Raw genomic sequence first — 26,578 nt, forward strand, 5'->3', positions numbered from 1 at the left:
AACAACAGGTCTTTACACAGATGAAAAATGTGTAATAGTTTATAAGTGCCAGCTTGGAGGAGAGGAGGAGGAGAAAAGAAATGCTAATAAAAATACGAAAAGGAGACAATGGGGAGGAAGGAGAGAAAAACAAGGTACAGATGAAATCAGCTCATTCTTTTATTGTTCATGGAAACTTGAGAATGAAGGCATTAGCCCACCAGTCCTTACATCCCCTCCAGGTAAAGCTTAGTTAAAGATTTAAGTTTGAGGGGGGGAAACTCCTCTGTGTTATTTTTAACCTTATTCTTAAGACCTTGCCGGATTGTTATTTTTTGTGTGAATCATCACAATCACCGCCATTGTTTTCCTTTCAGGATACTGGTTGAAATGAACCATGGGGAAATTCCTATAACAAGCCAAGCAGGCAAAAGGCCTGGCATCTCTTCAACAGCTCTTGTTCTTAAATTTATCTTTCTGCTATTCCCAAGCACACGGATTTCCTTTCCCCACCCATTCATCTCTGCTTATAGGCCCTTTGAGGTCCCCCTAACATTGGAAATTCCAATATAAAAAAGTCAGCCTTGCCTACCAGAGCCCAGGGAAGAATAAGGCCCTAGTTACCACTCTAAACTCAAAGGGTAAAAGCCAAAGGAGCCTATTGGCTGGGATGCTATCCTAAGCAGCATGTAACAGGTTATTTCTTCATGATTTCAAGTCCCAGGAAATAATACATCCCCTCACAATTACATAATCAATTAAGATACACTGAAATATACCTTTACAAATTGTCTCAATGTCCATTAAAATATATATTAAGATGAATGTCATTTTCAGTCCTTGGCCTCATTTTCTTGTCTATACACCCATAGGAAAGAGTGTTGTTTTGTGTGTCTTTTGCCTGAAAACCACTGCTTTTTTCTCTTTTTAAAAAGTCAAAAATGCTGACCTGCAAACTATATTATTTACATACATACCTGACCATTCCAAATTGCCTGCAAGAAAAACTATACATTTCAAGTTAAAAAGCAGGATTCAGATTGGTAATTTGGATTAGAATTCACAAATAGTTCAGACTAGTAAAGCATCCCTTATGTCTCTTCTCTAGATGGGCAATCAAGATCCTAATCTTACAATAAAGGCAGTAAATGCCCTAGAGTGAACAGAAAACTGAAATCCATAAATCAATATTCCTCTGCTCTCCATAGAATTACCACAAAATTTCTTAAGATAAAACCTCAATTTCTAGAAGAAAATATTTCCAAAGACTCACAACACACTCTGTGAAGGAACTTTTACGCAAGCTCTTTAATTTGCAAGGTTTATGCCACTCTTAGAACAAAGTTGTGGAATAGAAGGTCTCAATTTCTGTTGCTAAAGGTAAGAATGGTAGAAGACTAGTTTTCTAAGAATAGTAGAAATAAGAATAGTAAAAGACTAGTTTTGTTTTTAAACAAAAGCCAGAAGTAGTCTTCCAAGGTATTTTTCTTTTACGATTCTTAGTCTTTTTCTGTAAATACTTAGATAGCATGTCCATTTTCTTTCTTCCAATTCATCTTCCAACTTATTTTTACTATGGACTGGAGCAGATCTCTTGTCCAGATAGGATAGCAAATGAGTGAGACAATAAAGTCAGGATTAGTGATCAAAGACAGGTCAACGCAAAACCACCCAAGGCAAACTTTATGGTATATCATATACAACTAGAGTGGTAAATCAACAGATTATTTAGAAATATATGTCCTTGCTCAAGTACTTTTCTGGATTTCCCCACCTCTACGGCTGAAGAAAAAGATGACAGTATCCAACTCATCTTAACAGATACATAAGAGCCCATGTATCTCTTTTTGCATTCCCTCTATTTGCCTCTATATTCCCTCTATGTTTCATTTATAACTATAGGTGTAGCTTATACAATGCTTTGCCTTGCATGCAAACAGCTGTTCTAAAGTCATGCCAAGTGCAGATGTTTCATAATTTAAAGAATTCATCATTTTGAGAATCTAGGCCTTCTATTCTCAGATGATTAAAACTGCTTAGCACATGTGCATAAGGAAACATTTCCATGTAGCCAACCCAAGTTATAACCCAAGCCACTAACACTTATATGATCAGTATATGGTCTAAGTTAGGTCAACACAAAATCAAGAGAGCAAATTCTTTCCTGCTGGCTCTTCCTTAGGTCCTACAACTTTCAAACTCTACAGCTATTTAGCTCAGAGTTAAAAAGTCCACCATTGCAGTTAAATAAATGGGTGCTGAATTCATTTCTCCATAAGGAAGTAAAGAAACTATAGTTTTTTTTGTTTGAAAAAAAGAAAATTCCAACTTTCTCCAAATCTAAATGTTGGCTACATTCAGGAAAAAGAACTGAGCTGAAACAACTGGTCAAGCTGGTTTCTTTATAATATTTATGCCACTTAAAATAATGTTCTTTGATTAATCTTGTTAACATTTGACTGTATTATGGTATTGTTCCAGAGCGAGGTATTTATCCTGATCTGGTTAATCCGAATACAGATTAAAATACAGGAAGAAATCATCGATATGGTAAAATGTGGGGGGAAAGATAATATAAGGTTTATTAAACAAACAAGAGAAATATTTTATTGTCTGTCCAATGTCAGATTTAAGACTCTACCTTAACTTGTGCTAAGTAGAATCAAAACATGCAAAAGTAAGTAGGCTTTATACAACAGCAGGCAAATCTGCACAAAACCATCTAGAGAAATCACATATGGCTGGGTTCATACAGCAACAGATTATTAAAAACCCAAATGTTGGCACAGCACAATCTGTCAATCCCCTCAATTGTGTTTGATAAAGGCAATTCATTGATATCTATGGCACTGATAATAGCTAACTGAAAAGACTTTAAAGATCACTTGGCCCTATAGTTCCTTATTCTGTTTTATTGAAAACAAACCTAACTTCCAAAAGAAATAAAACTCTGTGGTTCCTTCTTCTGTTTTTCTGATAACAAACAACTTCCAAAACAAACATAACCCTTTGAGCTGTCCATTTATATCCTTCAGCTGAAGAATGAAGCTTTGTCCATCGAAGTGAAAACTCTGAATAGAAGCTGGAATGATTGGTTGCAACAAAAACATCTCATTTTCCTCGTTTACTGAGCCAAATCTTATTAGTCAGACAACTTATAAAAAAAATGGTTTCTAATTTAATTTGTTTTAAGTTTGTGTTCCTATAACTGAATTAGGGAATAAAGTGTAAAAAAGATATCAAGAATATAAATCATAGCTCCTTATTAATTATGAAGCTGGTACCCTACTTGGCCATAATATATATCTGAACATCAAATTTGAATGTCAAGCATAATTCCTGCTCTTTGAAACACACTGAACTAGGCAGTGCTTGCTGACTGCTGCAGAAACTATTAATTTCAATCTTTCAATAGTTAGTATCAATAAAAGGAAAAGTGGACTCTTTTTGAAAGTCATTTTATGTATTCATTTAATCCTACCATGCCAAATCAGCAGGGACTGCTTCATAGCAAGAAGTCCTGGTTGTTATATCAAAAAGAAAAATCCTACAAATCAAATCCAGAGAAGTGTGACCAATCTCAGAGAGAAAGTCCCCATCAGTGCAGGACACAGAGTGAAGCTGGAAGTAAAAAAACAGTACAATATTTCTTTTGTATATCCAGTGCAAAATCTTTTTCCATATCATTCTTGTAGCCTTCATATCAATCTCAAATCTTGCCAGGTAAAATTTGTTCTTCTCCTACAGTAGCTTTTAGACACAGAAAGGCACACACTCTTAAATGCTGTAAAACGTATTGATCCAAAGAACTCCACTGGTGCCAGTTTGCTTCTATAAGTGACGATAAGTGTCGATTGTGACCTATAAAGCCCTATATGGCATGGGGTCAGGCTACATATGGAACCATCTTTGTCCCATTATGGTTGGTGCCGAGAGCCCTCTCTTTGTCTTTTGAATTAATTTCTAACAGATTTTAATAATCTTTGACTCCTTTTAAATGCTACATTTTCTAAATTTGTAATTGTCAGACGGTGTTTTTATATTTTGACAATTTATTGTACACTGCCCAGAGGCTGTCCCCAAAAGAGATGGGTGATTAAAAAATGTGAAGAAAATAAAATAAATAAATAAATCCCCATTTCCTTTAAATTCGTGAGATCAATCTACATAAACCACAGGAAGTGCACACAGTGGCAGTACCGGTTGAAGTTAATGAGTCCACCACTGTTACTCAATGTACATATTATTCCTTTGTGCATGTGATCAGAGATAGTCTGTTTGGGCTAAAACAGGAGGACGTACATAATTTGTTCTATAACTTTGGTTGCAACCCATTTGGTCTTGACCCAAACCGAATTTTGGAAATTTGGCAGTTACAAAAAAAAAAAATTGGCATGGAAGGAGAAATTGGCTGCAAAATATATTTTTTTAGTCGGAGCCCAATTTGGTCATGGTCAGAATCGTTTATGACCAGAGGTACTACTGTATAGTGGAGTTACTGACTGCATTCCCTATAACACACTGAATATTGTCTGGGAATTTTAATGCAGGAATTGATCTAAGGGAGAAGAGAAAACGAATTATTATGGCTTTTTCCTGTCGTGTTATTTTGTCACTGCTACCAAATCAACCTTAAAACAAAAGATTTCAAACACAAATCAATTAGAATCTACTATGCTCCTCCAGGAGGTATTTATAAACAATCGATTTCAGGCTACCCATCACTGGAATAAAGAAACCTGAGCTGATCAATTCTGACAATATATAGACATTAGATCTGACAATTAGACAACATGCTTTGGAACAAAATGCACATACTGCAACAAGACCTACAACATTCAAAGCTTTGTTAGTAGGAGCTCTTAATACCCACACTTAGCATAGAGAAGTATGAAATGGCTTACAACATATCAGTACTACATGACGAAAAGAAAGCTCTATTAATAGCAAGTAGCAAAGTGATGATAGAGAATACAATAAAACAAATGAGAGGGTGCACCAACCATGGGAAACTGCAGGCATTGTCTCCACCGGCACTTCTGCTGCTTGAGGTTCTGCCCTCCAAATTTGGGCTTGTCAGAGCAGAAATCACAGCGGCCACAGTCTGTTTTCAGCAGGCAGGCTTCACATTCACCACACTTCCGTTTTTGCCGATTTTTGGAGGAATGCTACAAGGAGATAAAGGGAGCTATCAAGCCAGGAAGAATATGTTGCAAAGCCCACTACATTTCGTATCTAAATAATCCAGTTATTTCTAAAAGGCGCAAAGTTTATAAACTCTATACTATGTGAGAATTAGAAAATAAATCAATCTCAAATGCAATTAAAGCATAAACAATTCAACCAACGTGCACAACTAAATGTCTATGGAGATTCTCATCCAGGTCCCGAAGGTGCTTTTTCAAGAGGCCTGAACTTTGTTTTCCCTTGAAGACATTTTGCTTCTCATTCAAGAAGCCCAGAACTGAAGAAGCTTCATGGATGAGGAGTGAAATGTCTTCAAGGAAAAATAAGCACAGTTGCCTCTTTTAAAAAAATCATCTTTGGGAAACCATGACCCGGGTGACTGAAAATCTCCGTAAACAATTCAACCCACTCTATTCTTTTTCAGAAATCTTAAAACCATTGTGTATTGCAGGAATTTTTTAAAATATAAAGCCAGTTGTTATAGTAAATTTTAGAAAATAAAGAAAATGAAAATTGTTCCCTGGACCTAGAATGACCAACATAGCTCTTACAGTCTAACAAGAAACAGATTCAAAACTGTACTTCTGAAGAAGATTGCAATATTCCTTACTTGCTATAGCTATACCAGTGATCAGTGAGATAAGGACACAGAGCTTCATATCAAGTTTTAGCTGCTCAGAAGTTATGTGAATTCAACTTGTTCAACATGCTAGTTTGATCTGCTAGAACCATAGGGTGCTACTTGGAAGAATCACCTAAGTATTAAGACGAAAACTGACAACCTCCAAGGACTATACACTCAAATCTTCCTTTTCTTTCTTATGTTATGTATTTATCAAGAATTACTGTTCTAAGATTATTGAAATTAGATCAGATATTTTATTGCTGTCTCTGCCTCTTTGGAGAGTGACAGAGTTACAAAACTCTACAAAGCAAGTTCTATAGCTACCCACTTTCCTTCCTCCCACTTTGGCTACTCATAGCCCATTGGATCCCAATAAAGAATCTGTTTTGCACTTCACCTGGGAGTGTGGAATCCGCTTTGTAGTGGATTCACCTAGTACTCATCAACTGATGAGTTCACCTATTTAACCAATTTGCCCAACCTGTTAACTCAACATTGGCCATGTTCCAGATAAATCTGAAAACCAAAAAAAGAAACACATTTTACCACACTCTTCTTGAGTTTAGCCACAGGATGCTTGGGAGGACGGCCCACTTTCTTCCTCTCTTTCGCCACTCCCAATTGCTTCTTCTGTTGGGAGGAACCCAACATAAGTTAGTGTTGGGAGGACTTGAAATTCTTACTTGTTCCCCAAGACATTTTTAGTTCAGAAAGTTGGAAAACATTGCGGCGTTCTTCTTCCACTGAAAGACTCTCTCTGCGGTTTGTGTGGTGTACTTTGAAGTACAAAAAAGACCCAGCATTACATGCCTTCTGTCATAGCATAGCCAAATGAAATGAGTAAAGGACTTATTAGAGAAGAGGAATCCAAGAAGCATTATGGAGCAGCACAGTGATTTTGATGCCTTTTATTAATACCATCTACATTTTAATCATGTACAGTTAATCCTCGACTCATGACCACAACGGAGCCCCAAATTTCTGTTAAGTGAGACCACTGAGTGTATTTATCCCCATTTTATGACCTTTCTTGCCACAGTTGTTAAATAAACCATTGTGGTTGTTAGGTTAGTAATTTGACTTACTAACTTAAGTTGTCGTGTTAGTTGTTAAGTTGATAAGCAAATCTGGCTTCGCCATTGAATTTGCTTGTCAGAAGGTCACAAAAGGTGATCCCATGACCCTGGGACACCGCAACCATTATAAATACATGCCAGTTGCCAAGCATCCAAATTTTGATCACTTGACCATGGGATGCTGCAATGGTCAAAAGTTTGAAAAACGGTCACAAATCACTTTGTTCAGTGCTGTTGTAACTTTGGTCACTAAATGAATGGTTTTAAGTTGAGGACTACCTGTATAAGGTAACTGATTTGGAAGAATGATAAGTTTCCTCTCCCCCTTTAATATACATTTTAAACAGAAGGGCTGTTTTAGATTCAGGTACAGCACACTGGGATGCCTCTTCCTCTTACTGCTGCAAAGTCCACCCTGGCTACTCTTAGCAGTTCCTAGCACCATTGTTCCTAAAATGTATTGGAGTTACACTCTCCCAGCTTAGGAGTCACCGTCCCAAGTATGCCTAACACCACTGGGACCAATTTGGCCTTTATTTTTCCAAATCCTAGTTCCTCTAATTCCTCCTTCAGGCCCATGTACGTCTCCAGCTTATTCATGTTCTTTCTTCCTGATGTCGCTGTCACTTGGTACTGCTATATCTCTCACCATCACTGTTTTCTACTATCACAATGTCTGGTTGCCTGGCCAGTAGCTGCCTATGTATCTGAATCTGAAAATCGCACAGGATCTTAGCCCTGTTATTCTCCATGACTTTTTGTGGAATGGCTTTCTTCCGTCAGGCTTGGGAGGGTGTAGCCCATACACTGTGCAGGTGTTCCTGTATACAATGCCAACTACCTGGTGGTGCTGTTTAGTACCAGTAGATACAGAGTCTGTACCTTGGGTCCTTAGTGTAGTAGGCCCCTGCTTCTCTGGATATGATGTTTTAGTGCCTGTTCTTCTGCTGCTAATATCAGTGTCTCACTGCTGTCTTTCACTCCAGCCTTTTCCAGCCTCTGGTAGAATTTCCCAATGTTGGCCATCACACTATCTGTAAATGATACATCCCATCCATGATCTCGTCTTGCCCTGATGCTTCCTCTGTTTGATCTTTCTCCCATGTCTGCTTCTGCCTCAGACATTCTCTCAGCAGCTTATCTTTGGTGCAATATTATGCAGGTATTCCTGGATGCTCTGGGTTTCATCCAAGATTGTGGACTACTAGACCCAACCCACCTTCCTTCCATCTGATGTAGTCTCTGGGTTGGGATGCAAATCTCCATAAAGAGCATCCAGGTCTCAACATGGCCAGCTACCATACTCTCCTTTGGCCAATTCACTATATTGGCAGAATATCTGATTACCAGCAGAGTATACGTGTTGATGAGGTGGATCTTGTTCTTCACATTGAGCTGGCTCTTCATAACCTGTCTTATCTTTGATGGGACCTGGATGTTGCTATTTTCCTTGCCTCCTCGTTGTGATATCACTATAGGATACCAATGTATATGTAGCTAGTCTAATGCTTGCTATGTGGCCCACTTAAGTAGCCCCACTACAGTCTTAACTATCTTCCCTCTCTTTCCTATGATCCAGCCACTTCTCCCAATGTCCTCCCTATAGCTCAAAGTCAGGTGAATCTGTTAGTTGATGTCTTATTCATTCTTAGCACAAAGCTTTATATCATCCATATAGAGGAAGTAGCCAATGATAGTTCCATTCTTGAACTTGTATCCATATCCAATCATTGTGATTATTTGGCTAAGGGTGGTGTTCAAGCCTGTGCAGAACAGCAGCAGGGACAGGGCATCACCTTAGTATACTTAATCACTTGTGCAAACTTTCTCAAATTGACTTTCAATGTTGTCTTCAACAGCCCAACTGAGTTCTTGAGGATGGTCCTTAATGTTATGTTGACTTTACATAGTACCTAGAATTCCCAGAATCATGTGTACAACACAAAGTCCAAAGCTTTCTGGTAGTCAATCCAGGTTGCTCTCAGATTGGTCTCTCTAGACCTTGAGTTTGGACGATTGTTCTATCTATGAGCAACTGGTGTTTTGAACTTCTAGTATTGTTTTCAATGCCCTTCTGAGCTGTGCTCATGTACTGGCCCATATAGTCCTGTAACTTGACAACTATAATGCATGATAGGATTTTCCATGGGAGGGGGGGCTGGTTATTGTTTGGCAGTTAGGTGGTACTGTTTCCTTGGGCGAGGGGGTATTTCATGATCAGCATTGTCCTTTCTTATGTTAGCCAAGTTGGATAAGAACTTCTTGCTCATTTGTGCTGCTAGGCGTTCAGGACCCGATGTTACATTTTTTTTAGCCAGTAGGTGTGGATCATCTGAGGCAGGTGCTGTCAAATTCTTCATGCTCGCTACTGAATGTCTGCTACTGTGACAGCAACTTGTTCCAATTTTGGGGAAATAATTATGATCTGTTCTTAGATCCTGCAGCCACTTTGCATTGGTGTTCTGTCTTTTCTTTCTCTCATATGTTCTTCCATTACTGTTTACTGTGTTGTTGCACTGCAATTGGGAGTACACCTTGGACAGTTCTTTGGGGAATAGAGTCTTCTATCTTCTTGGCTTTGCTTCTCTAGTATATTTCCTTAGCCTATCAGTCAGTGCTTTGAGTCTTTGTTTAGCAGTCTATAGGGCTTGGGAGTTAGGTCCTTGTATTTTTTTTAGTAGCTGAGTCTTATTCACACACTTCTGTAATTCAACCAGCTGGCTAACCTCTGAGTTGATATTATTTGAGCCATTAATCTCATTTTAAGGGGAGAGGTGTGTCTATGGTAGTGGTCATATACTGCTGTTCTTGGTCATGTAGACAAGCATCCCCAGGATTACAATGGCTGTAAGGTATGCCAGCTCACTGGTTTGAGTTCTTGTGATCCTCTTGAGGGCTCTATCGGCATCTTCTAGCCTACTATTTGATGTTACTTATCCACTGAGCCTTGATAATTGGCCCCTAGAACTGATTCTAGCTAGTTTATCCATGATCCTGTGCCTCATATTACTTACTGTGAGTCATGATGGCTCAGTGGTTAGAATGCCATATTGCAGGCTAACTCTGCCCACAGCCAGGAGCTTGATCTTGACCAGCTCAAGAACCAGCAAAAAGTGCTCTTGCTTTGCTCTTGCTACTGAGTTTTGTAATGGCGGGGACGACAGTGACATTCCAGTTACAGTGTTGGTTCCACATCCAATTGTTCTTCAAGGTATTCTTGAGTCTGGGATGCAATGTGTAGTTGGTCTACTTCAAATTGTGAGAGCAGTTTCCTCTTCACTATGTTGAAGCACTGGGTAACTAACTGTTTCTCAGTTAGTGTGGATACAGGTCTTTTATCTATAGTTCCCACATAGGTTTCATATATCCTCTCTAATTAGATCTTCTGTGGTAGTAGCATTCCATCAGTTTCTGGTTCTTATGTCTCACCCTAGGGTGGTTTGTTCCAGAAACCCACTTAATTATCAGATTGCCCTGGTTCTTCAGCATTTGACACAGATTGTATTAATCCAGACAACATCTGAGTCAGTGTGAGTGTTCCAATTCTCATATATGAGGTAGGAAGATGAAGTGTTAGGGGTCTTTTTCCAGAGATTACCAGTAATGTGGGTATCAACCAGTATTCAAACCCCAGGCAGCACTCTAACCACATTGTCCAGTCACTCTAGAGATATCTTAAGTCCCACCAATTACTACCTGGATCCTACTACAATACTAACTTTTGTCAGTTTCAGCCAGAATACAAATACATCCAAATGAGTGAGAGTTAGTTGGAACTGAAGCAACACTTGTCATGCAAGAGTAGGCTTTCCTTAAACCTGAATCAAATATACATCTAAATAATGAGAGCTAACCAGATCAAATGTTATTTCAAGTTTCATATGAATGTCATATTACTTTCCCTCCAAACCTGTCAAAAAAATAATTCAGTCTCAGATAGATCCCAGATTATGCTGTACTGAAATGCTCTTAGCTCCAGAATTCTCCATTGAAGACCAATGACACTTTTCTATCTTTCTTTTTCTCTTTCCTATTTTGGGGAAACAAGTTATGTTCTGGTATTATTGGTTCAGAAGTTCCAATATCTCCCATATTTTCTAAGGGGCCAGTCTGATATATACCTTCAACATTTTGAAGTGAAATAACTTCAATCTTCGCCAAACTAGAAAAGGCCAGAAAATTTTATCACTGTTCAAAGGAGCAGAAATCTATAGTACAAGTAGGATAAATGTGGATGGCTCTATTTTATCATTCCTTCATTAGAAAACATTCAAGATTCCTGTGTCCAAGTGGATCTGGGTATCCCTAAGCACTATGCCACAGGAATATTTACTATTCAATTTGCAGAGACCAGCCTATTTGCTATATAATTTCCCCCTATTGCATACATACCGTATGCCTTACAAGAGGATTGCCTTCAGGATCCCTTTGTATGGTAGGTTTCCATTTCTAGAATAAGAAGCAAGACAGAACAAGTGATGGAATTAGCAAATGGAAATTACAATCTAAATGGAAACATATGAGACTGAAGTAAGGCTAAGCTGCCTTCCCTAACGCCTGTAAGTTAACCAAATGCATTTTCTTTTAACATTAATCAAAGAGAGTTTTTCAAAATTTTATCCACGAGTAAAGGAAGAAAATCAATTTCTAAATAAGAAGGAATGAAAATAAGAAAAAAATGCTTTATAATTATATAAAAAATACTTAATCTACTGAATTTAGTTCAGGGAAAATAGAAAGCATTTTCAATTGCTCTTCCACCCATTTTTGTTCCATCCAATTTTCAGTTTTAACAATTGAACATTTTGAAGAACAGATTCTCAATTATTTTTTCTTTGGGAATGAGTACAGCGTATGTTGTGATTCAATTCTGCTCAACCCACATACATAAATTATAGATTTTATGTCATGCAATTTATATTATAGTATTAGCCTAATAGAACAGGTATGCAGACCACTTACTGGGGTAGCAGACTGCCTCCGGTGGGGGTGGCCTGGGGCCAACTGAGCCTTTGGAAATTGCCCACCCTGACAGCCGAAGAAATGAAGACAGCAAAGAAAATGAGAGTGAAGATAGTCAGCGTGCTCAAAGATATTGGAAAGACCCTTGCCTGAAACATCTGCATAAGAAAGCTCTTCAATCTTTTCATTTTCATTCATTAGGTTAATAGTATGCTGATGGGAATGTTCTATAAATCTCTCTCACACACACACACACACACACACAGACACACATAATGTTGCATTCCATACTGACCTAGAAGATTGACAATGTGAGACTCATTGTCCTAATTCTAGCAGCCTTATAAACAGAGTTTATAAAGAACTAGAAACCCATATTGTTTGGGTCATTATTTCAGAGATATTTCCTTACCTAAACAAACAAGCAAACAAACAAAAAACAGAATGACCAAGGGCAGGCAAAAAACCAGCAGGGACAGGATCAACTTACTTACTTACTTACTCTCTTCCCTTCCTATTCTGACAAGACAGAGGAGGAATAGATAGACACACAAAGCTGAAGGAGCAACAAGAACGTCTAGCTCCAAGTTCCTTATTAGTCAGATTCAATATAATTGTTTCCCAAGAACCTTGTCGTATCCAATGTTAGCCTAAGGAAGTGTGCCTGGCCTGAGGCAGAGAAGAATATGGAAACCAAGCTCCTGTGGGTCCAAATATTACATTACAGTGTTGCACAAGCTTCCAGCATGTATCATCCTTGAAATTAATTCCACCTCATAAACTGGTCTGCTTCCAGTATCAACATACATCAATAAGGGCAGGGCTGGGAGTGGAGACTCAGATCCCTGTGGAACATTAACTGTCATTTTTATTTGCACAAAGAACTAATGCCACTCACTGAGGTCAAAGTTGGCTTTTTCTGCCCACATTGTTTTGGAGTGAAGACATTCTTTGCTGAAGTTTCCTGGGAGCGAGAAACATAGGGCAAAGTTGTAGCAAGTTAAAGAGAAATGCTATGCATAGATGAGCACACTGCACGGGCTTCTCCCTAAAAACAAATGTGTCAAGCCATGCACAAAGCCACTTTCTGACACGCTACATGGCATATTCCAATATGCACAGGCACTATGAACCAAGAAGCATTTCACAATGAAAAGGGATGTGGTTGCTTGGGAGAAAAAGAGTTCCCTAGGATGTAGCATCGTTCCTGCTTTGCTACTCTCTTACTGCTCATTCATTTAAGAAGAAAAAAACATGCTGGAGGACGCAGAGAGAGAAAACCATGCAAGCAGGTCAGAGGAGCAAAAGAGAGAAATGAAATGAAGTGGAATGAAAGTGAGATAAATTCCAACTGCAGGAAGATCACGCAGCAGCTACTTACTGCTATAACTTTCCTCGAGCTGCAGCTGTCCTTCTTGGGCGATATTTTTTTCTGGAGGGATCAAGAGCCATTTAGTGCTAGAGTGACAGGGTTAACATACATCTCAGATACATTTAATTTTTAGAGATCATTCATGTGGAATCTGTATTCATTGGGGTCTTTAATCAGGGATCTCAGGTTCAGGATAAAATCATGCATTTGCTAGCTGTGAGCATTTCCAGTTAATGCAGCCACGTATTATTAAATTAAATTTTTACATTTCCTGATCATTTCCACAGAGATTTTTACAGACTCAAGAGAAAGACATTAGAGCACACAAAATAATGGTTAGATTGGAATCCATAGGCGCCCTCAGATTTTGAAAATCATATCAAATGTACCAACAATTCAAAATGATCTTTATATATCCTAAGGGAATTCCTTATATAACTCTTCCTTAAGGATTATCTAGCCCAAGATTCCTTTCATGCCTGCATGTTTCAGAGGGAAGGGAATCAGCCAGCATGCAGAAATTTTAACTTCATCTTGATATACTTCACAAGTAATTTTAATTTCCCTTTGGATGTCCACAAAAGAGAACATGTAGCTTTGGATCATTTTGCTCAATACATAAATGGATAAGTGTACTGTTTTTGATTCATCTGTTTAATTGAGTTCTCTTTATTTAATTTTAAGACACATAGAGAACAGATCGCATTTTAGGTCTTATTTATGCAGAAATATTGGAAATTCAAAAGGGCACATAAACACTTAAGTTTCACCTTATTTACAATATTCTAGTTACTAAAAAAAAAGATACACCAGGCATCAACAGTTTATCCTCAGCCTCTACAAATCATAACTGAGGTTGCAATTATATTGCCACATACTTGAAAATCAAGTATTAAGTCAAATAGGCCTTGTGTAGAAAATGTTCTTGACTTTGTGCTTTTCAATATAAGTTAGGCTAGAAGCTCATATCTTTATAAATAAAAACAAAGTTTCAGGAGGCTAACTCTATTTTAGCCCCACACATTTTTATTTCCCTTCAGAATTGCAATACACCGGTAATATACTTGAGCATTCCCCATCTGGTTTATACTAAATAGTATTCTTAGACTAGAGGTCCCAATAATGGTTCATCCCAAACTAAACAAAAAGTCACAATTAGGAATACCACTACGTGCAACAATATTGAAAGAAAATGCCTCAGTGCCTAAGTAGTCCAGAAATACCCTGGAAAGAACAGCAGAAATTCTGAAAGGCAAAAAGCATAGAATCATATCAGTCATAATAAAGATAAACTAAAATGTTTTTTAAAAATGTCCTTATGTCTCCTGGCCCTCTCGCAACTGTCTTCTATTTACAAAAACGCCAGCTACAAGGATTTGAGGCATGGCTGGATTCTGTCATATCTGGAATCACAACTTTCAGCTCTTTGCTAAGCTCCTCTAAGCAAGCTACTAAAGGGTCTGATAGGGAACTCTTTGAATGGATGTGGGCCAACATCACAAAGTACTTGTTCATCGGGCATTCCCAATGTTATTTAGCTGTTTACATTGTATGTGTCTGAAAACAAAGGAAAGACCATTGACTTAGCTGAACAGTCCTCCTATGTGCGTTGCGAGGGGAGTCCAAGTATGGGTTAACTTTGTCCATTAGCCTTGAGACTGAGTTATGCAAATTGCTGGCCATGCCTCCTCTGACTGGACTGGTTCAGTTTTGCACGAAGGATCAATCGGCTTAAGAGAAGCAAAATAAGTCTAGAAGTCAAGGTAAGTCAGAATGTCATAGGAAAAAAGGACGTCCATGCCCAGAACAGCCAAACTCAAGGGCGGGTTTGGATTCCCCTCACAGCGCACATAGTTCAGGTAAGTCAACGGTTGTCCTCTTGTGTGCTGCTTGAGGAATCTAAGCATGGGACATGCCAAAGCAATAGACTTCAGGGGCGGGAGCAAGGATGGTCTGGTGCCGTAGCCGAAGAAGCTACCCTTTGCAGCATGCATCATCCAAAGGATGCCTCAGCTGAGGCATAAACATCCACCTTGTAGTGACAGATAAAGGGTGATGGCGATGACCAGGTCGCTGTCCTGAATATGTCCTCCACCGAGGCCTGTGTTGCCCAGGCCGCCGTCATGGCCACACTCCTTGTAGAATGGGGAGTGATGAGACTGGAAACTGGTCGGGACTGACAGTCGTAGGCTAGGGCAATACATGCCTTCAACCAGCGGCCGATGGTATGCGATGATGCCTTTTGGCCCAGGGTGGCAGGTTGGAAAGACACGAAAAGACCTCCGTCCTTCTGAACGACGCAGTGCGTAGCACATAGCGGCGAAGTGAACAATGAACATCGAGGTGATGCCAACGCCGTTCTTGGGGGTGAGATGGCTGTGGACAGAAATCCGGGAGAGTGATCTCTTGTGACCTGTGGAACCACAAGTTGACTTTTGGAAGAAAGGTTGAGTCGAAACGTAGTACGACCCTGCTCGTATGGAAATGCAGAAGTCATCCCGGATGGAGAGCGCCATCAACTCGGACACACGCCTGGCCGATGTGATGCCTACTAAAAAAATAGTCTTCAGAGTCAGTAACCTGATGGAGATGGTCTGAATAGACTCGAATGGAGCCGCTGTAAGGACATTGAGTACTAGGGAGAAGTCCCACAAAGGGTAGAGATGAACGATAGGCGAACTAAGGTTCGCCGCTTTCTTCAGGAAGGCCTGCACCCACGGCTGTTGAGATAGGGCGTGGCCCCGCCCACCGCCAATCACGGTAGACAGAGCCGCAATTTTACAGCGAAGGGTGTTAGGTGTCAGCCCTTTGTCCATGCCCATCTGTAGGAAGTCCAATACCTGCGGTATGGTTGCCCCGGTTGGGTCCGCACCTGTTGCTCGACACCATCTGCAGAAGGCGCACCAGGTAGCCTCGTAGATGCGGGTTGTTGATGGGCGGCGAGCCACCTGAATCGTGGAAATGACCTTATCAGAGAAATGCTGCTGACTCAGGATCGCCCGCTCACATGCCACACAGCTAACTGTTAACAGCTGTGGATTTGGGTGGACGAGGGCTCCTTGCAAGAGGGATATCTGGTCGTCCGGAATTCTCCATGGGCATGAGATGGACAGATGGACGAGGTCCGCATACCAGGTGCCCCATGGCCACATCGGCACCAGCAGCACCTCCGCCCGTTCCGCCAGAATCTTCTGAATGACCAGTGGTACAATTGGCAGAGGCGGAAAGGCATAAAGGAGGCCCTTTGGCCAAGGACTGCAGAGGGCGTCGGTGCCTTCCGCCCCTGATACTTGGAACCTGGTGTAAAATCATGGCAGGTGTGTGTTGTTGGGTTGAGTGAACAGGTCCATCTGCAGGTGACCGAAGCGGCGGGACAGTTCTCGGAACAGGGCTGGGTGCAAGCGCCACTTCGCCTGATCCACTGTGGCCCTGCTCAACCAGTCTGCTTGGATGTTCGCAGTGCCCGATATGTGTTTCACTCGGACTGACAACAGATGGTTCTCCGCCCAGTGGTGCAGACGTTCTGCTTCCATCATCAGGGATTTGGACCTCGTGACCCCTTGGTGGTTGACATGCGCCTTGGAGGCGACGTTGTCGGTGAGTATCAGTACATGGTTGGATGTGACCAGGTCTCGAAACTCTCAGAGGGCTAGGCGGATAACCCATAGCTCCAGCCAATTGATGCTGTTGCTCAGCTCCTGGACAGTCCAACGACCCTGCACCACTTGATCCAGGGCATGCCCCCCCCCCAAATTGGCTCACATCCGTTGTAACTACAATCCACTCCAGTTCCTAGAAGAGGCATCCCTTGAGGATGCGGGATGACATCCACCAACGGAGCGACAGGGACACCTTGGTCGGTAAGCAAACCCTGGCCTGAGAGTGACTTTTGTGAGCCCTTTGGAGTGCGAGGAGATACCACTGCAGTGGTCGTGCGTGGAACCTTGCCCAAGGAACAACATCTATGCAAGATATCATCTTCCCTAGTTGGGACAATACTGCGAGAAAGGTGACCTCTGATTGAGCACTTGACTCACCAGGGACCGCAGGCTCCGTCCCGAGATGCAGAAAAGACGTGGTCGGGTGCAGGTGGCTCTTTGAAAAGTTCAGTACAAATCCTTGATCCTGCATGATGTTGATTGTCATCAGTAGGTCGCGACAAGCCTGGGCCTGGGAAGACGATAAAACTAAGATGTCATCTAGATAACAATTGACTCTTCTGGGAACTGACCTCAGCGAGGCTGCGATCACTGCTAGCAGTTTGGTGAAGGTCCACGGGGCCGATGATAGGCCAAATGGTAAGGCGCGATATTGGAAATTATGCCCCGTGAAGTGGAAGCGCATAAACCTTCAATGGGTCAGATGTATTGGCATGTGTAAGTATGCCTCCTTGATGTTGATGGAGGTGAGGAGATTGTCTTGGCGAATGCTCGCCAGAATACTTTTGAGTGATTGCATTTTGAATTTTTGGTACTTTAGGTAGAAATTGAGCTGTTTCAAGTCTAGGATGGCCCGCCATCCTCCTGATGTCTTGGGAACTAGGAAGAGTATGGAATAGAAACCTAGACCCTTCTGCCCCCTTGGCACCTGTTCTATTGCTCTGATGGAAATGAGATGCTGGATTTCCGTGTCCATCAGGCACCGCTTTACCTGGTACCTGGGCACCGGGCATTTGATGAAACATCTCGGGGGAATGGCCAGGAACTCCAGAGTGAGGCCCAGCCTCACAGTCTGAAGAGCCCAGGCATCTGAGGTTGTGGTTTCCCATTGGCGGACAAAAGTGGTTAAGCGCCTGCCAATAGGGCCATCCTCTAGCGAGTCACTGGTACCTACGAAAAGTCCAGTTGTTGGTGGCACAAAAGGGTCGTGGGCCTGGGCCTGCTGTTGGTACTGGTTTCTACCTCTGTCCCTAGTATTGGTTCTGTCCTGAAACCTCTCCTGGGACTGAGAAAAGGATCTATTAGATATAGGGAAGTAAGGGAGGGAGGAGTACTCCCCAATACGAAAGGGCTGCCTTTGAGGATATGGTTGTTGCCTTGTAGCGGACGAAGGAAGTACCTTTCGCTTGTCCCTTGTTTCAATAAGTATAGGATCCAGCGCTGCTCCGAATAGGGAACCACCCTTGAAGGGGGTGGAGACAAGGCACCATTTGGATCATACGTCCGCCTGCCATTGGTGCAGCCATAACAGGCGACGAGATGCTATGTTGGATGCCACAGCTCGGCACACGAACTTGGCCGCATTGAGCGTGGCATCCGAAGAGAATTCTAAGGCCGCCACCAGTTTGATCACATCTTAATGAAGGCGCAAATCCTCTGGACCTCTCCTGTAGTTGTCTTAACCAAACTAAGGAAGTTCTATTGAAGGAGGCCGCCGTAGCAGCACGCAATGCCCAGGCAGCCGCCTGGTGCATTTTGCAAATAACGAGTTCCGCCGTGTGGTCCTCAGCCTTCAATCCCTCCAAAATCTCGGATGGAATGAGGGCTGGGGAAGACAAGGCCGTTATTGGCGGATCAACAGTGGGAAACTGCAAAATGGTGTCCAATTCCGGAGTGGAAGAATAAAGCTTTCTATCACCATTGCTAGGGGCCGAGACTGTGGTGGGCTGGGACCATTGTTTTTAGATTACGTCCAGAAACAATTTGGGTGATGGAATAGCCTCTTGTTCTTGTACTTGTTCAGCAAACAAGCATTCCGTGGGATCAAGGCCCACATCCATACTGGCCTAGGTGGTTGCTCCCCCCAAATTGGAGGTGGCCTTGGCTTTATAAAGTAGAGATTTAAATAGGGCTGGTCTGAAGAGGCCCGAAAAAAAACCTTTATCCTGAATCAGATCTTCATCATCTGATAACTCTAAATCCAAAATCTCACCTTCCTCCCCTAAAACAGACCCCTCGCTGTAAATGGAAGGCAAGGGAGAAGGGGGATCAGCTGAGAGGTGGCTACATCTCTAGCAGAAATCAAATTTCTAGAGCGTTGACTCCTATGCTGTAATTCTGCATCCACTCCCCTAGATATGGCAGTGGCAATCATGTCCCTGAGCCCAGGGGAGAGGTCAAATTCTGAAGTATCCTCCGATCTGCTACCAGCAGCCGTGGGAGTAAAGGTGGCTGAGGCCCCTGAACGGGAGGGGACTGGGCCTGGGCTGGGCTCAGAAGGATCAGACGAGCCCTGAAGGCCTGAGTCGGGTCCTGCAGTTGTGAGATCCTGAGGGAGAGGGAGGTCTGGGGACCAACCTGAATTCCAGTTAAGCCGGAGGTAGAAGGCCCTTCAGGCAGCAGGATGGGAGGTGGCCTGGGGACTGAGGGATCCCTAGACCCGTTCTTGGTCTTACTGGTGCACTTAGCGGCCCTGGCAGGAGCCACTGAAGTGGCACGGGTTCTGTGGCTGGTGACCCTGGTGATGGTCCTACCCACTCTAGATGAGACCCCAGTGGCATCAGAGGACAACTGAGGAGAGGTGGAAGCCCCAGCGCTGCCCCCGGTAATAGAACGATCCGCCATGTAAGCTAGGTTGAAAAGGCTCAAGCTCACGTTCACTGAAATACCAAACGCCGATCGCAATCGAAGCAGGAGGCTGTGAGAGATCAAACTCGTGCTCCAGTAGAATGGTGGCGAACCGATCTCCGTGGAACAATGAATCTGGTGATTTTACATCACTGCGGGCGAGATAATGAAGCCACACCCAGCCAGACTGTTTGTCGGCGTGAAAAGGGCTCCAAAATGGCCCACGCGACCAACAGTGGAGGTGGGAGATTCAAATCGGTGAGGTATAAAGACTGCCGCCAGAATGGAGAAAGCCTACCTTGTATCTTGCCAGTGACCGCAGCCGTGGCTTCCAGTGGCTCTCGAGGTCAAGGTAATACAGGGAGCCCAGCCATATGGCGATGGGGGCATCCAGGCTCCACACATCACCAGGCAACCTCGGGGGGAAGGAGGGGGTGACGGACAGCGGCTAGAGCGGGTGGCGCGGGGCGGCGAACCGATCCCCAGCCACGGCAAGCCAAAACGAAGGTGACGAACCGACCTTCCCACAACAAACAACAGCACGCCCTCGCCTCCAAGGAAGAGGTTCCCTGGCCCTGAAGGGAACAGACCCTGCCAGTTATATTGCCAGTTATTAAACTGATTGAATAAAATGGCATGAGGCCTTTGGGAAGACCACCGATCTCCGCCCCCCTATTTTATGCAATTTCATAGGCACTATATGGGTGTTGTTGCATATGAAAATATAGATGTTGAAAACCACAGCCCACTGAGCTGCTCATATCACACTTGGTGGCTTTGATATGGTAAGTTTGCTTATAAATATTTTGTCAACTTCCTGGTCTGAAATTTGCACAGTGGGCATGGTTATCCCCTCCGCCCGAGTAATATACCAGTGGAACCACTGGATCTGCAATAAGCACACCTTGGTGCAGGATTCAGTTCAGGGAAACCTTTTCAACGATAAAACACATCATACTGGAACCAAGGACTTAGTTATGGATTTATTGTACAACTGGGCAGAGAGTACGTTTAATTGGACCATAAAGAGTACGTCCCAACTGAATAAAGAATAAGATGAGATTAGGGAGGTTGTTCTCCAGAACCAGCATGCTCTAGACCAGTGGTAGTCAACCAGGTCCCTACCACCCACTAGTGGGCGTTCTAGCTTTCATGGCAGGCGGTAGGGGATTGTTGTAACTCTGCTTTATAAATTTTATAAAGTAAAGTTATTTCCCTACCTTATAAATCACCATTACTGTGGAACCGGTGGGCGGTTAGAAAATTTTACTACTAACAGATACAAAAGTGGGCGGTAGGAATAAAAAGGTTGACTACCCCTGCTGTAGACATTGAGTTAGCAGTGGGGGGGGGGGAATTGTGCACTTATACATGCTTACTGTTGTTATTATATTTTTAATTATCATGTAGATATTAATCATACTATTCACCTCATGGAAAATATTGCAAATAGATCCACAGATGTTGACATCCTAGGAGTGTTCTTGGGCATATTTTCTTGGCTCACAGATTGGCTGTCTGGTTGGGATGGCCTAAGGAATATTCTTATCTTTGTTCTTCATAATCTTCTGGATTCTTTTTGTTCTTCTTGTTGTTGTATACATCTTAAACCAGTATACATGCAGGCTTGTCCTAGGAAATGTTATATGGCGACTGAACTTCAAATTTTCTAAGGTGATACCTCTCTGTATTTGCTCAAAGTATCAAAAAGGGGGATTATGATGGTCAAGATTCTTCCATTGAAATGGCTGAATTAAAGAGAATAAATGAGTTGTAATAACATCTCCTTGTCCATAGCTCAGGGAGGCATGATAGGAAACCAGATAGGGCATAATGGACTTGCTAAGTACGCTTCTTTATAAATGTACTTGGTGAGCAATGACATTGTAGCAACTGTTTTTTATCTACTTTTATGCAAACAACTGCATTTCCTACTTGTGTACTCAAGTAAACATAAAGGCATGCTGAATAAATCATTTGGGGTTCTGAATAATCATGTGACTTAGAAAGAACTGGACTCTTTGTTTGTGCCAGGCCAGACCTAGGACTCCCGCATAACAAAAACTAAACACCAAATGTGTCATTCCCATTTGGCTTTCTTGCTTTAAGCCAAACCTCTATGGTCCATTTGAAGTACAAACATTGAAACTTTCCTCTAAAATATGCCTTTAGTCATATCTTGATATATTTTTTTGCTTCAATTTGCAAAGGACTTCTCCCTAAATGAAATAGGCTGGTGATGCTTTCTCTTTCTTTTATATCCATTTTAGAAGCCGTGGTGGCGCACGATGGTTAAAAATGCAGTATTTGCAGGCTAATTCAGCTCACTGCCAGGAGTTTGATCCTGACCGGCTCAAGATTGATTCAGCCTTCCATCCTTCCAAGGTTGGTAAAACGAGGAGCCAGATTGTTGGGGGCAATATGCATACTTTCTAAACTGCTTACTCTGCAAAGCACCCTAAAGCGGTATAGAAGTCTAAGTGCTATTGCTACGTCAACCACTCCCTTTAAAAAAATTCAAAACTAATTGGATCAAGCACACACCTTGCGTTCCAGACAACGGCGCTTCACACATTTCCACTGACGTTTCATGCCAGGTCTTTGCCTCCGCAAACAGATTGCACAGGTCCCACAGTCCTCAGTTATCTCGCAGGCCTGACATATGCCACAATCAAGGCCCTGCAAACCAGAATGAGAGTGTTGGAGAGGTAACTGTTAAAGCGTAAGACCATGTGTAAGCCTACCTGAAGCTGGAGAGAATCAGCAGAAAACACGGAAAACCACAAACCATGGAAAAAGGAAGGGAAGGGTAGGAAAAGCAGGAAGCAGCCTATGGTACCTTGACAATCTTCAAGCATCGGCGCAGCAAGCATTTGATGTCAATGTGGAACTTGGGGCTTTGGGCTCGCAGAACACATACACTGCAGATGCCGCAGTCCTGAGACATCTGGCAGGCCTGGCACACACCACAGCCAATTTGCTGCAAGGGCAGAGGGGTAGGGATAAACAAGGTTCCAGGGAAAGCAATCACCGCAGTGGCCCATCACCTCAAAAGCACCACACTTCATCTATCTGGCTGACCATCTCACCGAAGTACACATCAAGCCATCAACTGTAATTTGTCAGACTGCTAAACAGAAAAAGCTCACCAACTCTCTAAACTAAAGACACCAGGTGCTTTAAACTATCATGAACTACTCAGTGTCGCTACAAGACAGGTGGCATGTAAGTGTAATAAATTATTACTATACACACAAAACATTAAGGCACAGTTGTCAGTTCTTCAACTGATATTGGCCTTTATTGGCATCAAGTCATTCCCAAGAGCCTAGGCTGTTGTAATGTATCAGTGTAATCTATGCGTGTATCCAAGCTGTATAGCCTTTTATAACTGACAGATGGAAATGTTGTCAGTACGTAAGATTTTCTAAGTGCTGGCCAAAGTTTTTTAGTATGGCACCCAGTATGCCAATAACCACTGGGACCACCACAACTGATCTTTCAATTTTGATTTTCGGATCTTGATACTTTGTGATCTTCTCCAATTTTTAGTCTTCTATTGTACTAACCCCTGGTATTGCCACATCAATTATCCACATTTTCTTCTTTTCAACCACAGTTGTTGTCATTAACCCACGGTCCTCTACTATCTTGGGCCATGAATCTCTGCAAAACACACTACTTAGGACAATTTGGCTGGAGATGGGAGCAACCATAATGCCCGACCTGCCAGATAGACAATTTTGTTTTATAGCTCTATCTTATATTCCGTCATAGTCCTAGGAGGTTTCTTCCTCCAAGAGGCAAACAAAACCTTTATCTTTTCATCTTAAATTCAATCTTCAACCCTGCTGCTATCGATAAAGTATATGCTTCTGTACCTCCGCAATATTCTAATACAGGCAGTCCTTGACTTAGAACAGTTCATTTAGTGACTGTTCAAAGTTACAATGGCATTGGAAAAAAGTGATTTGCGAATGCTTTTCACATTTACAACCATTGAAGCTTCCAATTGGTCACGGGATTAAAATTCGGATCCTTGACAACTGGTTCATATTTATGATGTTTGCAGTGTGTCCGGGGTCATGTGATCACCTCTTGTGACCTTTTGACAAGCAAAACCAATGAGGAAGCCAGATTCACTTAATAACTGTGTTACTAACTGAACAACTGCAATGATTCACTTATCAATTGGGGCAAGGAAGGTCGTAAAATGGGGCAAAACTCACTTAGCAACATAAATTTTGGGGTTAATTGTGGCCGTACGTCAAGGACTACCTGTATTCTAAATCCAAAACAGAGCACCTCCTAGTTGGGCTCAACATGCTGGCTACAGATTATAGGAAATGAAGAGCAAAAGCATCTAAGAGTCTCTCATTGGGAAAACCTCTTCTAATATATTCCAACATATAACCAAGTTGGGTTTCAATTACAAACAACTTTCAAATTTGAGATAGAATCACAGCTTTTCAGCTCTTCCATTTTCCAGCTCTATACTTCTCTCTGTCTGCAGTAAAACCATTCTTTCATCGGTTGCAAAGCGGAGAGCAAACACAGAGGTGCAATCATAAAAAATGCAGACTAATAATAACATGCATACTTGTATCTTACAATGTCGCAGTAGCATTTTGATATGATGCAAACTTATATCTAAGCACAGTACCTTTTATACTCACATACCTCAATAAACTTTCTAAATAAAACAGAAAGTGTCACTGTGCCTTAGATCAGAGTTCCCCAACCTTTCCAGCTTGGTGGTAATGGCTGGGGGAGGGGGAGATGGTTCCACATGAGTGGTGGGCAAGCATGTGCATGTGCAGTGCACAGCTCCATTTGTGCAAGTGACGAGCACGCCTGCATGCTGCTCGCACAAATGGAGCACACTTGCCCGTGCTTGTGTGCTGCTCACGCAAGTGGGGATACGTGCACACACATTCACCCACCACTTCCGTGGCCCAGTTCCAAAGGGCTCGAGGCCCGGTTGTGGGCAGCAGCCCAGGAGTTGGGGACCCCTGTCTTAGATCTTACCTTGTAATATCTTTGCTCCCTGTTAAAAGCTCTTCTCTGAGCTGAAAGAAACAAAACAAGTAAGTAAGTAAAGCTGGCACACAAAAACATTGTCTTAGTGTCTACTAACAAATTCAGTAGCGTAAAAAAGAAGGCAATCAATCAAAAGGTTACTAGGCACAATAATAAGTGAATCAGACATCTGACAGATTGCCCTGCTTCTCAGGCAGAACACAAGATGAGTAATTATTTGGATTGGAAGAAAACAAAGGAAGGTTTCCAGCAGTCTTTCTGGTTGACAGAATTATTATCTCTGAAGCAGACTTAGATATGTTCAAATAGAGAAAGCAAGGGAAATGGATACTCTGGCACACTTATGCAATAGATCTTTCTGGTCAAAGAAAGGCCTTGCAGATTCATACCTTGCCTTCAAATATAAAGCTAGCAATATTTTATTGAAGAAGGAAAGGAAAATAATGTATCTTTCCTACTGACATTTAATTATTTCGATGGCTTGACAAGCGGGGCAAATTGATAAGTCTTGAAAACCCTGTTCCCTAAAACCAAGAGGCTCAAGCCCCTCAGAAGGAATTCCATTGGACTTGACTTTACTCAAAGTCCAACTCAGAGCATCTTTGGTTAGATTCACTCTTTTTCCTCCAGCAAAAGAGAAAGAGGGACTCTCCAGGTAGCACAAGTTTGGAGAGGTCTCCAAGTCACAATCAGGTCTAAGGTCATAATCACTCGTTCCAAGTAATGACTAAAGCCTAAGTTAAACAATTTCCCCAAGCCTCCAAGACAACCCCAAGTTCCCTCTGGAACCTAACAGGGCCCCTGTGGCTGGAAGCACAGGGAAACTCTAAAGCAGTGGTTCCCAACCTTTTTTGGCCATGTCCCACCTAAGCATCTCTAAAATCCTGATGCCCATCCCCTTATGACATATAATTCATACTTCACTCAAAAAGTGAACTCTACGCATGCGTAGCCTAAAGACCATTAACTTGGTTTAAACAAGGTTCAAATTGCCCCATTAAAAATCAATTGCCACCCTGTGGGGTGTGGGCCCCACGTTGGGAGCCATTGGTCTAAAGCAATCAAGGGGTCAACTGATCATGACAAAAGACCAATGTCAATTATTCTCATATCCAACTCTTGCCACTATTCTCCTGAGACAAAAAACAGATCTGACATAACCTCCTATGTGCATCAAGGTCATCAATGATTTGAGTAAGATCATAGAGCCCGTGAGCCATCTCCATTTCCACCTCCAGGGGGAAAAAAACAGGTTGAAGGAAATTCCACCACTAACTCAGAGCTGAATAACTCTGAATAGGAGCAGCAAAGTTCCTATTCTGCAGGAAAGCTAATTTAGGAATAGCAACCCCAACTGATCCCTGGTGCCCAAATTTAGAAATTGGGCCTCATATCCAGTAATCTGTGGCACAGTGCACCTAAACCACATCATTGTTGATAATATAAAAGCAAAGCATCCATTCTTACAAAAGCTTTCAAGATGTGGCTTTGCAATTTTTGTCTACAAAGATTTACATCATTCATTGTCAAGGATAGCATTTTCACCTTTGTCATAGCAGTATAACTAGCCCTTGACTTACAACCCTTTGTTTAACAGTGGTTGAAAGTTACAACAGTGTTGGAAAATGTGATTTACAATCTGTAACTTGCACTTACAACTGTCACACTTCCCCCATGTCCATAGGATTGGAGTTTGGGTGCTTGCCACTGGCTCGTATTTATGACCATTTGCAGCATCACATGATCATGATTTGCAATCTTTTATGCTCATTTCAGCAAAACAAACAGCAAAAATGCTCTTTGAGAAATTTAACAACCGTGTGACTCGCTT

At 42.1% G+C, this 26,578-nt stretch overlaps 1 protein-coding gene across 11 annotated transcripts in view; it reads right to left on the reverse strand.

Moving 5' to 3' along the window:
* LOC106544851 (methyl-CpG-binding domain protein 1) overlaps positions 1–26,578 on the reverse strand; it is a 68,130-nt gene that overhangs the window by 15,392 nt on the left and 26,160 nt on the right. For 3 of the 11 annotated variants that reach the window (XM_087710693.1, XM_087710694.1, XM_087710695.1), the window contains exons 7-14: positions 24,736–24,776; positions 22,252–22,386; positions 13,211–13,261; positions 12,728–12,793; positions 11,830–11,895; positions 11,260–11,316; positions 6,338–6,421; positions 4,983–5,147 (exon numbers count right to left, since the gene is read on the reverse strand). In XM_087710693.1, coding sequence (XP_087566819.1) covers positions 4,983–5,147; positions 6,338–6,421; positions 11,260–11,316; positions 11,830–11,895; positions 12,728–12,793; positions 13,211–13,261; positions 22,252–22,386; positions 24,736–24,776 — 665 coding nt within the window. The remainder of the gene's footprint in view (positions 1–4,982; positions 5,148–6,337; positions 6,422–11,259; positions 11,317–11,829; positions 11,896–12,727; positions 12,794–13,210; positions 13,262–22,251; positions 22,387–24,735; positions 24,777–26,578) is intronic. The other 8 variants (XM_014061250.2, XM_014061247.2, XM_014061248.2 and 5 more) reach the window with 8 other exon arrangements.

Source organism: Thamnophis sirtalis, unplaced genomic scaffold (genome assembly GCF_051295495.1).
Source record: "Thamnophis sirtalis isolate CommonGarterSnake01/CBP01778 unplaced genomic scaffold, rThaSir2_p1.2 scaffold_3, whole genome shotgun sequence".
In the NCBI taxonomy this organism is placed as follows: domain Eukaryota; kingdom Metazoa; phylum Chordata; class Lepidosauria; order Squamata; family Natricidae; genus Thamnophis; species Thamnophis sirtalis.